This window comes from Athene cunicularia, assembly GCF_003259725.1.
Source record: "Athene cunicularia isolate RWA chromosome 4 unlocalized genomic scaffold, athCun1 chr4_part1, whole genome shotgun sequence".
In the NCBI taxonomy this organism is placed as follows: domain Eukaryota; kingdom Metazoa; phylum Chordata; class Aves; order Strigiformes; family Strigidae; genus Athene; species Athene cunicularia.
The window spans coordinates 39,924,653-39,939,936 of NW_020799098.1; the positions used below are offsets into that span (position 1 = coordinate 39,924,653).

General features: G+C 36.3%; 1 protein-coding gene across 1 annotated transcript in view; it reads right to left on the reverse strand.

Annotated features, from left to right (window-relative positions):
• Positions 1–14,000, reverse strand: part of GALNTL6 (polypeptide N-acetylgalactosaminyltransferase like 6) — a 315,463-nt gene extending 301,463 nt beyond the window's left edge. Inside the window, exons 1-2 of the mRNA XM_026847007.1 lie at positions 13,983–14,000; positions 13,335–13,443 (exon numbers count right to left, since the gene is read on the reverse strand). Coding sequence (XP_026702808.1) covers positions 13,335–13,443; positions 13,983–14,000 — 127 coding nt within the window. The remainder of the gene's footprint in view (positions 1–13,334; positions 13,444–13,982) is intronic.
• Between the last annotated feature and the right edge of the window lie 1,284 nt (positions 14,001–15,284).

A 15,284-nucleotide genomic window follows, 5' to 3' on the forward strand; every position in this document is an offset into this window, starting at 1 on the left:
CAATACTGTCTCCATGTTGTCCGGGTTCAGCTAGGATAGGGTTAAGTTTCCCTAGCAGTGGGAAGGAATCTCTAGCCGGGTTATTCATACCATGCTGACGTCAGGTCCGGGTGCGGGAGCGTGCGAACTTCGTCCTTCGTGGCTTTGGTTGCGGGAAGCATGGAGCTGTCTGTGTCCATTGCGGTATTTCTCTGTATATCTTTTGTCTTGTTTAATGTTATTGCTGTTTGTTGTTGTTATCATTGCTACTGGTGTTGTTCAGAGTGTTTATCACACTGTTGTATTAAATTTCTTCTTATTTTAACCCAGGGTTTGTGCCCTACTTGTGTCTGAGGGTGTGGGAGGGACAACAGCAACGTGGTCTCTGGTCCCGGCAGGGCTTAAACTATCACACATGTTTAAAGATTACTGATAATGCAATTTAGAAATACATCTTGATTATTCTTTTTTAAGCTAAGCATTAAAGTTAGTTTGTTTTTCCATAGAATTGCCTGACATGTCTTTCTTACTATTCACATTTCAACATCACCTGCAGGCCTTTTAGTTAAGATTGCCTAAAAAAAAGAGTTTGCTTCCAACTTGTAGACAGCAGAACTTTCATGCAGGTTGGCAGAACAAAATGCCACTCCTAGAAATGAGGTTTCTTTTTTTACTCTCTTTTTGTTAGAAGGAGGACAGATTCTCCCAGATACCACTCCACTGCAAGCAAGGAAGGCGGACAACTTTGTGTCATATAACCACAGGCAAAAGGTAGCTGTGCTCCTGGAGAAGCAGTGATTACAGAGCATCACTTGATAAGCTAGTGTTTATAAGGCAAATTATAGCCAAAAACCCATCATATATCTCTGACTTTTCATATATATTGATTGGATGTCAGACAAATCATTTCAGACAAATAATTTTCCTGTCAGCTTGTTTAATGAAAACAGGAAGGAAAAGTCACCTTAGACATATTTAAGTCATAAACTGCACCGAGATAACTATACTAGACTTTTGTACTTGTGAACTTAATTTATACCCTCAAAAGAAAAAAGCTGTGAGAGGTAAGTAGGCACAATTTATTGGCTTTTTTTTAGGAATGACTGTTCAATCCAAACATCTCATTGGCCTTTTGAAGGCCAAAAGGCTAAGAAACATTCCAAAATTTTGTTGGTGATTTTAACTATGTTCTCCGCTAAACTGTATTTTACATACATGAAAAAAACTAAGATTACAATATCAAGTCAGCTAGAAGCACACAGATAGTATCATATAGCAATACGTTATATCATATTTGAAAAACTTTAACAATTGCAATGTTAAGGAAAGCAACTGGTGAATTCTAGCATAAAGAGCTTTCTACTTTCTTTGGAATGGTGTGCTTGTGATTACCATCATGGTTATTCTAGATGATGAAATCTGCAAGACACAAGATTACTGACTAGTGTTCAGGTAATATGTGGTGTCAGCATATTGCACCGATAGAAAATTCCCTCAAATATTATGTAGATCAGACAAGACAAGTCTTGGTTAATCAATTGGCAAACCTTTAAAACTGAAATTCCTCATCGGTCTTTTGACCTGGATTCAGGTTAAAGGAATGTCTTCCTTAAATCTTTAAAAGAAATAGTCTTTAAAGATGGTTGACAGCAGGTTATTCCATGTTTAAACGACAACACAAAAGTAGTAAGGAAAAATTCTCTTTTGTCATTGCATCTGAAATGAAAGTATAGTCTTGATATGCTATAATTGCTGTCAAGTACTTCTTCCAGCTCTTTTGCCATGGTTTAGTCAGGATTAGTTTCCTCTTCTTCTTTGAACTGTGATTTTTATAGCAAAGTAGGCAACAACTGGAAACTGAAATACAAAAGAAAACATTTCTTTCTGCAACCAGTCAAGCAGTAATTGCCCTGAGCTGACAGACTTGATAATTTTTACACCTTGTCGCAAGAGACAAGCAACTCAATTTAGATAGTCTAAAGAGCTCTCCTCTTCCTTGCGCACAAAGACAGGTCTAGTCTGAAGGTCTCTCAGCTGTCTGTTCATTTCAAACTCTCCCTGCAAATGAGCCACATGTTTTAGAAGACTATCTAAATAAAACTCCTTTTGCAAAATTCCTAAAAGATATATTTATCTTTAAAAAACCCCCAGAAACTAGTATCTACAGATGAACTCCTATTAAATCTCACTTAGTCCTGAAAGAGTCTAAACAAAAGGAGAAAGACCACAGGGTGCTAACAGCCCATCAAACCAAAACACCTTCCTAGACTGCAAGTGACAAACTAGAAGACAAATTTGAGCTGAGACCTCATCCCACACACACCCCTGCCTCTCCCCTCTCCAAAATCCCCCAAACTTCTGAAGCAGTTTCCCTTCTTTTTCACTTTCAGGCAGTAACTCTAATAAACGCCCAAGTATTACACATTAAATACGTTCATCAACATCAGCACTCCATCACTAATACTGATGTGAATCCACTGACAGATCTTCACCACCACATAGAAGGGATAATAATATAATTAGGACTATCACAAGTTCATTGGCAGATGGCATCTGCTTCTTGATGTTTTCCTTAAATTTTGTATTTGCTTTGGCATGTTTATTTCTCTCTTTATAAAACTGCGTAAGCACTGAGATTAACATTCAAACACAAGGGGAGAATGTACTAGAGAGAGGAGAATTTGGTCTGTTAAAGATTTGACACCACATTTACCCCCCGCCCCTGATTAAAATATAGAGAAAGATGAAATGCTAACAACTTTAATAATTTTTGTAACATAGCACTTCTTGAAATTTGAACATTATTTTCAAGCTAGAATATGTATCATTGGTTTATGGTTTAGTCACAGACATTTCTTGCCAAGTTACTAGAAATACAATTTTCCTTCTGCATGTCACAGTTAAAATCAACATGCCAGTGCCTACAGAAGGGTACACTGAGGATCATTTTCAATGCTCTAATTAATATGAGCCAAAGGGAAGTATTATGAACTCTGTTACCCATTCCTTGGTCTCTCTGGTAGTCCCTAAAAACTAGCTTGCCAATTAAATTTAAATGGTATCACTGATGAGTTTTCAAAGGCAGGGGGTGGGCAGGGAAGAATGGGGGAAGAATCTAGCTAACTTCAACCACAAGTGCCTCAAATCTCTGCTGTGAGTACTGAGACCACAGTCATTGTGCTTTAAAAAGGAAGCTTGACTCTGACTTACAGCCACACATAAACTCCTTTTCACATATATATTTAAGTGGCAAGAGTTAGTTCTATCATGCACACAGTTTTCCAGCAGAGACAAATGGTGTACAGCCACAGCCTTACACTGCCTGGCTTCTGCAGCAGTGTACTATTAGGTTGTAACTTGAGATCCAGTGGGGGTGTGTACTAACCCCAAATCACCACTTAAATAATACTGTGAAATTCCATTTCACAATCTGAGGAAGCAAGTTTGTAGTCAGCAAGGAAAAACTTAAGCACTTGTGAAAGAAAACAAAACCTTATTTTCTAGGTATCAGGGTTTAAACTTCCGGAGGAGGCATTACTGAAAAATATCTCGTTCCAAATCAATATTTGAGACTATAATACCCTTATTTGTGTTCAGCATCTGGCTCCAAACTGATCTCACCATTTTCAACAGGACATCCAGACCAATAAGCTTGAGTAAGAGTCGCAGAATCATGCCAGAGTCTACAGCACTTTATATTTGCAGAGCAAATGTGTTTTGTGAAACACTTTATGTAACTGCAGTAATTGTAACCATCTCTTTCATATTATATATCCTTTGCATGCCATCTCCTTGACAAGCAATCATGAACATTATATTTTAGAATTTTTTAATCCCATCAGACTTGCATTAAAATAAACTGATGAACATTTTTCCTTTTTACAAAACAATACATTGTACACTGCATGAAGCACATTCATCATTAATGCTATGAACAATTAGGTTATGACTGTTTATTGAGACTTTAGCTACCACTACAGTTCCAATTATATTGCAAGTTCTCAAATTCTTTCTGAAGAATTGCAAGTTCAGAGGCCTAAATTAAATTTAGTAAATTTGTTTAATATATAATGCTGAAAGAATTCCCAGTATAAAATCCCATCTGAAATACGGGATGAGTAAATCAGTATTTTAGTAATTGTTTCTTTTCCAGAACAACTTTGATGATATTTCATAGAATCATAGAACAGTGTGTGTTGGAAGGGACCTTAAAGATCATCTAGTTCCAACCCCCCTGCCATGGGCAGGGACACCTTGCACTAGCCCAGGTTGCTCAAAGCCCCGTCCAACCTGGCCTTGAACACTGCCAGGGAGGGGGCAGCCACTTCCAGAGAGGGGACAGCTTCTCTGGGCAACCTGTGCCAGTGTCACACTACTGTCACAGTAAATAATTTCTTCCTTATGTGTAACCTAAATATATACTCCTTCATTTTAAAGCTGTTACCCCTTGTCCTATTACTATACCCCCTGATAGAGAGTCCCTCCCCATCTTTACTGCAGGCCCCCTTGCAGTACTGGAAGGCCACTTTGCACTTATCCATGTAAGTATCACAGAACTAATTTTTTCATAACCGAGAGGGAACTACATTTAATGTTGTAATCTGTATGATGCTGTCTCATATCTTCTAGAGATACTCTGTTACCAGACTTTGCTTTGATAAGTTCTAAATGTAAAAATGGGAGCTATTCAAAATGATAAGGATTGACCACAGAAGCTTGGGAGAATTATTCTACTGCACTTTATTCTCAAAAATTCTTGAATGGAAGTGATAGAAAAAAACCATCACAGTGCATAGTTTCTTAGGGTCACATAGAAGTCAAATCACAGGTCTTCACTCCTTTTTATTCCTATACAAATGCACTCTTGACTCTTTTGTCTCCTTTTAACATTCCACCCCAGGAACACAGAATTTCATTTTGTTTCCACTTTCATCACGAACATATACAGTTCACTTCTTTTTCAATGTCTCTGTTTAGTTTGTTTATAGAACTAATCTGTATGAATGTTTGTTTGTAGAACTATAGAGCATACTGTCTGTTTACAGAACTAATCTTTATGAAATGCCTGCACTGAGGCATGTAAAGGTCAAGATCTTTAAAATCCTCTTCTCCTTGTCAAGATAACATTTTGAAGAAACAGATAGACTATACTGAATATAGGAAAGAACTAAAACCTTCATTCCTTCCCTCCAAATAAGGCTTTCACATGCTATTTAAATATACAAATAGGAGGAACAAAGACTGTGCAAATGGCTCAATAACTGCTAGGATAACCACTGGGTAATACAGTACATTCTAAAATTGTATTACATTTTCCTCTGAGATCTTATTAGCAGACAGAAGTAAAATGGCTCAACAGTCAATTACAAAACTATTGACAGCTGCATCTCAGAAGTCACTTTATCAATTCGTTAATCAATTACTTTGGAAGACAAAGGTTTGTATAAATTTATATTTATGCTATAAAAACCAGCTCCTTACCTGTGAATTACACTGAATTTTTAATGTCCCTCACAGAATATAATAATTTCAGCATACACATGCAGGCAAAAACATCTCCAAACCATTATAAAAGAAAAAAGGTTTCTGTTAAAGAACAGAAATTGAAATCAGAAAACCACTACAGAACTTGCAGTATGCACTCTTTCTACATCACTCTATCTATAGGCTATTAATATCATTAACAGAATTGATAAAATTTTTTTAGAGGTGAAACCTTATTTTTTATTTTCCATCAGTTCTGATCAGCTGGAAAGTTTCCATTTTTCTATTCCTTCAATTCCTCTTTTGCAGTATTTTACAATGGGAAAGCTATCACCGGTAGTTAGAAATAGCTTTTCATGATCAGAAATAGCACCATATTGAAATATAAACATTCAATCTCTACTTCTTTAAAAGCCCAAGAATTACACATTCGAATCCTTCCTCTTATCTGAGAAGGGTTGTAATTCATCATTACTGCTATTACTCATAATTGATGAGCACATATAACTGAGAATTTCTTGAGGGAAATAGATAAAATAACTTTCATAAATGGAGTAACAATGACATTGATTGATTCTCTAGGACTCCTAGTCTCACTACCCAGGCCATAAAGACAGAGGTGGAAGCAACATAATTTCTTCTTGTGGATGCTTCTGAATTACTACCTTAGGCCTTCATGATGCTCTCCTGTGAATCTTATCCCTCAGGGGAGCATTCTCAGACTCCTAGTTCTGCACAGAAAGCCTGGAAAATCAGTGGCCATTGGTGCCACAGCAGTTGCCATGCTCTGGAAGCCTCTAATCAAACAAAGAAACCTGCCAAGTCAGTAGCTGATAAATAGCAATATAACAGGCTTTGGCATCCAGGATCTCTACCCAGAGATGAAGGAAGATCTACACTGCCCTGATATAATCAATCAGTGTTGCTGTAGCTGGACTAATAGGCGTATATACTGGTAGCTACCTACAAACTGTGTTCACATAAGGTGCACTCGCAACTCTGAACTGCAGTGTAAGAACACTATTCTGATATACATAAGACATTGCTTACTACTTACCGAAACAAAAATTATGACAGCTGTAAGATTTGCATTTGTTTATAGTTCTCATATTTTTTAATGCAAATTAAGCATATACTTCATCATGGCATGTCATCAGTGTATTCCCAGAAGAAAATAAATTAATAGAAACAGCTCTTATTTTAAATGTTGTTTCTTTCAGCATTCTTCAAAAAGATGGCATGACATATCAGCTCCAATAAAGTCAGCTTCTCTGATTAGCTTATTCTGTTCCCTCCCCCTCCACTGTAATATCTGATTGACTTAATGGCTTACTTCAGAAAAGGTAAACAATTAAAGTCTATTTTGTTTTTCTTCCTAAAGTATCTATCAAAACTCTTTAGTCAGAAATTACTTTTTTCTTTTTTAAGGTAAATTTTTGCATTCTTTGTGCTATATTCCAATCACTGGTTTTGGGTGATGACAGAATAATATTCAGAGAAAAATCAAAGTGATTGGGTTGACTGAATGAGATAATTTTCATTTCATTATGTCTATTCTGTACTGATGAGCAGTATATTTAAAATAAGCCATTAAATGGTCCTTTCTGTCTTTGAGTAAATCAGGGCTTCGATATCTGGCAACTAATTGGCTGTCTTCCCTGTTCTATCAACAGTATAGCAATTAGTACTTCTGCAACCCAACAGCACATTCCCTCTATTGGCTTCTTGCATTCTTGTATCAAAATTAAGCAACTAAAATTCTTAGAACTGTTTTCAAAGTCTTATATACACTCAGATAGATTGAAAACATTGAAACTGCATTCAAACCTTGGGAAAGAGAAATAAACTGCAAGCAAAACAGAAAATTAATTGGTATTAGAGAAGTAGTTGCAGTGCTTTTCCTAACATATTAAAAAGGCAAGAGTAAACATGATAGCATACAAAAAAGATACAATTAACCTGTCAAAATAATTCTATCATAGCAGTCAAAGAACTACCAAGATTCCAGAAAAAAATTAGAAATTTTGGAAATGTAATACCTACAGTGACAATGGGTAGAGGATGAAAAATCTGGCTATATGAAAAGTTATTTATCAAATTGTCTGAAAAGAGCAAGAAATGTATTTCCTGAATGACCAGTGTAAGCAGAAGTGTAACCAGAAAGAAATGTATTTCCTAAATGACCAGTCTCTCCTTCCAATAACAAATGGAAGGTTATATGTACATTTAAAATAAAGGTGCTCAGCACAAATATCTTTCATCCTGTGTCTCAGCATGATTGTTTAGTTTTGTTTTGGGTTTTGTTGGTTTTTGTGTGGTTTTTATTTTTTTAAAGAACAACCTTCAGAAATACAAATATATATGGGGAAAAATTCTCAAATATAACAGACTCATCTCTTAATCACTTGGACCAATATCATTCCTGTGTCTCATCTGGCTGCCCTGTGAGTTTCAAAAGTTCTATACAGGTAAGATAAGCAACAGGAACACATGAATAACTGATTTCCTATTTCTAGACAAAGAAAAAAAAAATCAATTTTGGGCATTCAAAAAAACCCTCATTTAAAAAAAATCCATACCATTTTGAGGATTTCAAACCCATCAAGTTCCAAGAAAAAGCATCATTTTGAATAAAATTTGAAATGTCTTATTTGGAAAACATCAACACTAAAAATCATGATGCTTTCAATATAATGATCTTGTTTCAGCAAAGATCCACACATAATTTCTTTAAGAAAGGCTGAGCATTCCATCTACATTGACTACCTAAATAATACTCTTACAAGTATCATGTACATTAATTAATTTTTATATCTACCTAGGACCACTTCAGTCTTTTTATTCATGGCAGGAAATACTTTTCAGGTAGCTTGTGGATCCCCAAGTCATATTTCTTTGCAAGAAAATGACCTAACTGGAATGGCATGAATGATCTGTGTCACAGACCTTGCATCTGACTACTAAGAAATAATTTATTAAATTGTAACCGTTTGTGTCAGTATTGCATTATCATTTGTGGAGATGAAGGGATAACTCACATGGCAATTATATCTGCAGATCTGTCAGTGGGCAATTTTTAACCCATCTGTGTGTCCAGTTAACTTCAGAAAATGTAAGTTGTTGATTCCAGAGTTGGGTTGTTTGGTTTAATTTTTTTTTCTCTTCTAAATCAAAATGACATACCGTTTGAACTCAGAGAGGAAAATCCAAGCAGAATGGATGATCATTTCCTTTCCGTGGTGAATGTACAATAGATACTTTGTTACATGAATACAGCTGGGCATATGTGTAGGAGCTAATTGTTGTGTTGTGCATCTCAGCAACAGTACCAATAAGATCATGAAAATATCACTGAGAAACCTGTGAGTAGCCCACCAGATCTTGTTGTGACAAGCAAAACTGATAGCAGTGTAGTCCCACATCACACACTAATTTACAGATTTTTACTAGGGTATGGAAAGAACATGGCTGTTGGACAAATCATGTGTTAAGGAATTATGACTCCAAGGACTGCTTTGCATTTTCTCCACCAGTTAGAAACAATATCCTACAACACTCTTAACAGAGCCAGAAAGTGTTATCTCTTTCCAAGAAATCGAGTCACAGAGGAAATGAAATAGCTGTGAGAAAACTGGAAATTAGATTTATAGACTTCCAGACTGCTGCCTTAATTATAGGCCATACCACCTGTGATATCTTACACTGGTGTACCTCCTTGAGGAGCTTCTTTCTTTCTGTAATGTCACTAGCAGTGGAGTGGAATATATATATATATACATATATATATATATATATATATACACACACACACACACATATATATATACAGTAAAATACATCACTTCTGCATTGAGAATAGAGTAATAATCTACAAGGGCATGAGAAAAAAAAAAGATCTGATGTCCAAGTCTAGAAGTAACCTATGCACATTTGAAGAGGCTTGCCTGGACATCGAATATGTGAAACATTTTCAGATGTGTTTCTCCTACTCTTAACACACAAGATAGGTATCTTCCAAAAGTAAGCACCTCATCCCAGGAAATACCACCATGAATAAATATCACAGGTCTTTGGATTACATGTGTAGCTACTAGTTAATGCTGTAAAACTGATATCCTACAGAGCAGGACTCTAAGATATCAAAGAACACTACATAAAAACTATGTCTGGCACAAATGGACACCAGATTCAGACCCTCACTGATGGAACAGTGACACTAAGCAGCAGCTATGGTGTGATTGCATCTGTACTAACACCTTTGGAAGCCCACAGGGGTGTTCTCCACTCAAAGGACTTCAGCAAATAGTATCATCTGAAGGAAACTGACCTTGGAAGGATCTATACCATGAGCAAATTCCATGTAAGTGAGAAGATGAAAAAGTAGTACCAATTATTGAAGCCTCTGTCTCTGCAAGAGTCTTCGAATATTAATTACATGTTGGCTAAATGTAAAGACTTACCACTCCATTATTCACTTCAGTCCTTCTCAAGAACCATCATCATGCTAACAGAATGTGAACTAATGGTAGAAACACCATAAACATGCATTTGAATGTCAGGTGGCCCAACAAAGCCCCACAAAACCATAAGTAATATGAGATCACTTAATCATTTATATGAAGATCATTTATCATTTTAGAGTCAAAAAAAGATTAACTAGAACACTTGAAATAAATAGAAATAGTACCATTTTTCTGAATGTCTTGAAAATGGCTTTCTTCTTTAGCTTTAAAATAATTGAATGATTGCCAGTGAGAAGAGACCACGCAAATTGGTTTTAATTTGGTGGAATAAAAGGGGATCAAAATATTTGGCCTTGAAACAGAACTAGCCAAGGAGAAACTAGCACCTTTCCACAACTGGATTTATGAAATTCACACTGCCAGTGCCCAGGAAATTGTAAGCTTTACAGATAAACAGCTAAACTAAATTCAATAAAGACTTCACTTCTTTATTCTTTTCTGTGTAATGAGCATTGTCTGTCTTTCCTGGAATGTCCTGAGAAGCCCTTTCACTGGTGTTATTTCATGACTTCATGAAGTTGAGCTCAGCTATATTTTATTTTGTTATTAGGGAAAGAAATCATACAGTATGTACCAAAAAGAGTGCACTGAGATACTCTAGTTTTCCTTTTGTATTACTATATTGTGATTTTCAAAGAAAAAACCAATTAAAAGTTAATGTAATCTAATGAATAATAATGACAGAAATCATTATTAAAGAGTTCTTAAATGGTCACACTCAGAAAACACTATCACAAAGAAGCCAATAAAAACATAAGTCAGAATATTTTAAGTATTATTATTATTACCAAGAACAGAAGTATACTGGAAAAAATATTAATATACTAGGATGTTCTACTACAGTACTAATATTAGGAGTAGAACTGGGAATTACAAAGCTACATAACATGTTTTGCTAATTTCTTAGTCGACTCCATGCATTGGCTTGCATTACATTGCCTATGCTTTAGCTATCCATCAGCTAATCATAAATATTACTGTTTATTTTCCAAAACATATGGGTTCCTCATTACATATTTAGGAATCAAAAGCACATTGCCAGAGCATCAGCGCACATTCCTCAAAAAGGTCCCTGTTATGGATAACATGGATTTGATGGAGGGACCACCTGGTTGATAAGGAATTGCCTGATGATCCCACTCAGAAGAGTTTTGTGGTCAACGGCTCCACATTCAAGTGTAAAGCAGTTGTAAGTGGCATTCCTCAGGGGTTGGCACTGGGACCTGCACTGTTTAACATCTTTGTCAGTAACATGGACAGTGGCATTGAGTGCACCCTCTGCAGGTTTACAGATGACACCAAACTGTGTGGTGTGGTCAACACACTGGAGGGAAGGGATGCCATCCAGAGGGACCTGGACAGGCTTGAGAGGTGGGACCCTGAAAACCTCATGAAGTTCAACAAGGCCAAGTGCAAGGTCCTGCACATGGGTCAGGACAATCCCAAGCACAAATATAGGCTGAGTGAGGAGTGGATTGAGAGCAGCCCTGCGGAGAAGGATTTAGGAATAGCAGTTGGATGGAAAACTGACTATAAGCCAGCAATGTGCACTCACAGCCCAAAAAACAAACCATATCCTGGGCTCCATCAAGAGAAGTGTGGCCAGTAGGTCAAGGAAGGTGATTCTCCCTCTCCATTCTGCTCTCATGAGACCCCATCTGCAGTACTGTGTCCAGCTCTGGGGCCCCCAGAATAAGAACGACACAGACCTTCCTGAGTGGGTCCAAAGACGGGCTACAAAGGTCAGGGGACTGGAGCCCCTGATGAGGACAGGCTGAAAGAGTTGGGGTAGTTCAGTTTAAAGAAGAGAAGGCTCTAGGGAGACCTTATAGAGGCCTTCCAGTACTTAAAGGAGGCCTACAGGAAAGATAGGGAGGGACTTTTTATCAGGGAGTATAGTGAGAGGATGAAGGATAATGGATAAACTGATTAGAAATGAGTAAGGAATTCTTTACTGTTAGGGTGGTGGAACAGGTTGCCCAGAGAAGCTGTGGCTGCCCCCTCCCTGGCAGTGTTCAAGGCCAGGTTGGACGGGGCTTTGAGCAACCTGGGCTAGTGCAAGGTGTCCCTGCCCATGGCAGGGGGGTTGGAACTAGGTGATCTTTAAGGTCCCTTCCAATGCAAACCATTCTACAATTGTATGATTCCCTACATGTGTGCCTTTTTTCTATGTACATGCCACTTCTATCTTTTACATTCTCTTGGATATCTGTCATTTTACACTTTGCAATTTGGAACACAATTAACACTGATCTGACAACTCCTAAAATGCCCGGAATAACTTCATCCCTATTCCAAACTTTTTTCCTCCTAAGCACATATAAGGATAATTTTTTCAGTTACTAATCAAAAAGATTGAAAAGAGAAATGGAAAAACAGTTTATAAAATTAACCTACACTTGAAATATTTTACTGGTTCAGGCCCCTGCAAAATTAAGTACTTATGAATCTGTCAACTGGATTCAGTTGTAAAGGTATTTTAGGGTAGGTGGTGGCTGTCTTCTGATAGTGGGATCAAGAAAGCATGATTTATTTTATAATAGAAGATAGGCCTTTGTAAAGTAATGACTTCCAGACACTGATTAAGATGCAATTCAACTGCTGTTTCCCTTCCTTCCTTTTAATTTAATTAATCTTATGTTAAATAGTTGTAAATTGTAATATAAAAGAAAGATTCAAATCAGAATATACTCTGATGACAGAAAGAACACAACCTTTCTTGCACATATGGCATACAGCATGTGAAAGTACATTAAAATTACATTACTCATTGTAGCAAATTGTCCTTCAGTCTATCTGCAAATACAATTTCCTTCCATTTTCAAATACTTTTAGACTGTCGGAATGAAGTGAAATAGCTTTAGCCAACACTAAAGGATTGCAGTTCAGCAGTGGTAGAAGGGTCATAGTTTGTTTCTAACATAATCTTGGATATTCTTGGTAATTATAGGTACTGGACTCAGGTTTTATTCCACTGTTTTAAGGACAATTCAGCTTCAGTTGTAACATATGTCCCTTTGGAAATCAACACTTTTGCTTATATTTGGTCACAGTATAACAACTGACATCAATATGAAAAATATTTTAATAATATTTTGCCCATTCCTTGTACAATCATTACATAGCCAGTCATATGAAACACATTATTTTTATTTTCACTTGGCTATTTTCAGAGATAAGGTATTTGTGCTTGGTCTGACCCCTTAGTTCAGAACATTATGTCCTTGTGACATGCTGCAATCAAAAAAAAAGGCTGTTAGGAATGCTTTTTAGCTGACTTAAAAGAAAAAAAAATAGATGGAGAATGAATGAATACACCTCTTAAATTTGCTCTGAACTTATGTATACCTGAACGCATAGCATCCTTTTGAATGCTTTCATAATCATGCCAGTCCTTCCTTTTCAAGCCATCAGTCCAGGTAAAGAGCTGTCCATCTCCCAGCCCCAATGGAAGTGTCTGTGAAAACAGTAAACAAACAAACAAATAAATATATACATGGTTTGCATTATTACAGAAGAACATTTATAATATGGCACAAGCAAATAAAACAGTTTATCCAATGCAAATATTGAAACTTTATTGTGGTAGATTAAATTATTTTTCTAAATAGTGTGAGAAAACCATAAATTTAGTTATTGACAGAAAATTAATTGCAGTACGTGAAACAACTTGTGCTTAACGCTTCTCCTTCCAGCAGTGTCCTGTTATGACTGCTTGGCAAGCAGTTAATGGAAGTTAAATGGATCACTAAAACTGAACAGGTTTCAAAAATGCCTCATCCTTCAACTTATGAAGTACCTTGATTTTTTCCCAAAACTTTCACTTGTGCAAAATTGGAGTTGCAGTTATTCAGCACATTTCAGTGTTCCCCTTTAATATTTTTTTTGGTTTGGTTTATTTTTTAATAGCTAATGATGTTATTGCTCTTCACATAAAGCCAAGCTCACTGCATCAGAGGCACAAAGCAAAAAGACCCTTCAAAGCACTTTCAAAACCTGTAGATCTTTCTTCATGGTAAGAGATAAGGGAAAAAAAAAAAAAAAAAAAAGAGCAAACCAACCCACCCAAAAAATACTCATCAAAAAACCACAGTTGGTAAGTTGACTTCCACTTTCCAGACTCCAAATTCTTGGGTAAAGCTAAGAACCACTTTTCACTTCTAAGCAAATTTATGCTTCTAGAGCCTTTATTCTTTCTTTATATATATATATATATATATATATATAAATAAAATACAAAAGTCATTAGAAGTACATTAGAAATACACAAAATTTAAATCCATAGGAACTAGTACAAAGCTGCAGAAAGTTTCAAATAAAGTTAGATTTTTTCTAAATGTGGTAAAATAGGTGGAAAAATTGTTGATAAGCAAATTAGGCTATCTACTGTATCTGTGCTGAAGAAAGTGAAGAAGTGATTCACTGCTGCTTAGGAGTAACATGAAAAATCTTATTCTGTTAATTCTAGGTTTGAACCGGTAAGTTCTCCAGAACAAGGAGTGTATGCATAAAGCATGTTACAAATGCTGTTATTAAAGGGTATGTGAAAACAGACTTGAAAAGCAGTTCCAGAGAAGCAACATTAGATCAGCCTTCTACTAGGAAATATTGAAAGCTCTCTAAAAATCTTATGCATATGTAAGAGTGATACTCTGAACTTCATGTATTAAGTATGTAAACCCAAAGAAGATTGGACTAATCCATCTTCTCTTACTGATTTTACACTAATGGGAGCTCAAAACTAGATGATACTCAGTGGATCCAAGTGAAATTGTCCCAGATTTCTCAGGGTTTCTCTTTTTAGAACAGACAAATGTCTGCCAAGCTACACGATGTGGTAGCTAAGCCATCCCTAAAATTGTGGTTTGAAGCCTGTCAGAGTTATAAGCAAGAAGTGAGAAATGTCAGGCATGGCTAGTTACTTCTGAGCAAAGGATGCTAGAAATCCTGGCTGACAAAGATCCATGCAGAAAATCTCTGCTTTGGGTCAGCTGATATTTCTGAGAATGTTGGATATTCAGGGCAAAGTGTTGTGATCTCAGTGCTCTCCAATAAATCCCTGAGTTTCTGAGAAAAATCCATCGCCTTCTGATAGCATGACCTACTTTTTCTAGTTTTAATATTAAAGGTAACTTATGTTACATATCACTAAAACGCAATCATGCCTGTGTTTATTCCTTAATTACAACTTTTGCAGACATATTGAGAAAAAAAAAAGTTGTCACGTTTTAATATAAGTCAGAGGTTCACTGGAAGAACTGAAGAAGTGAAGATACCCTGATAAAACTATTTCATGTT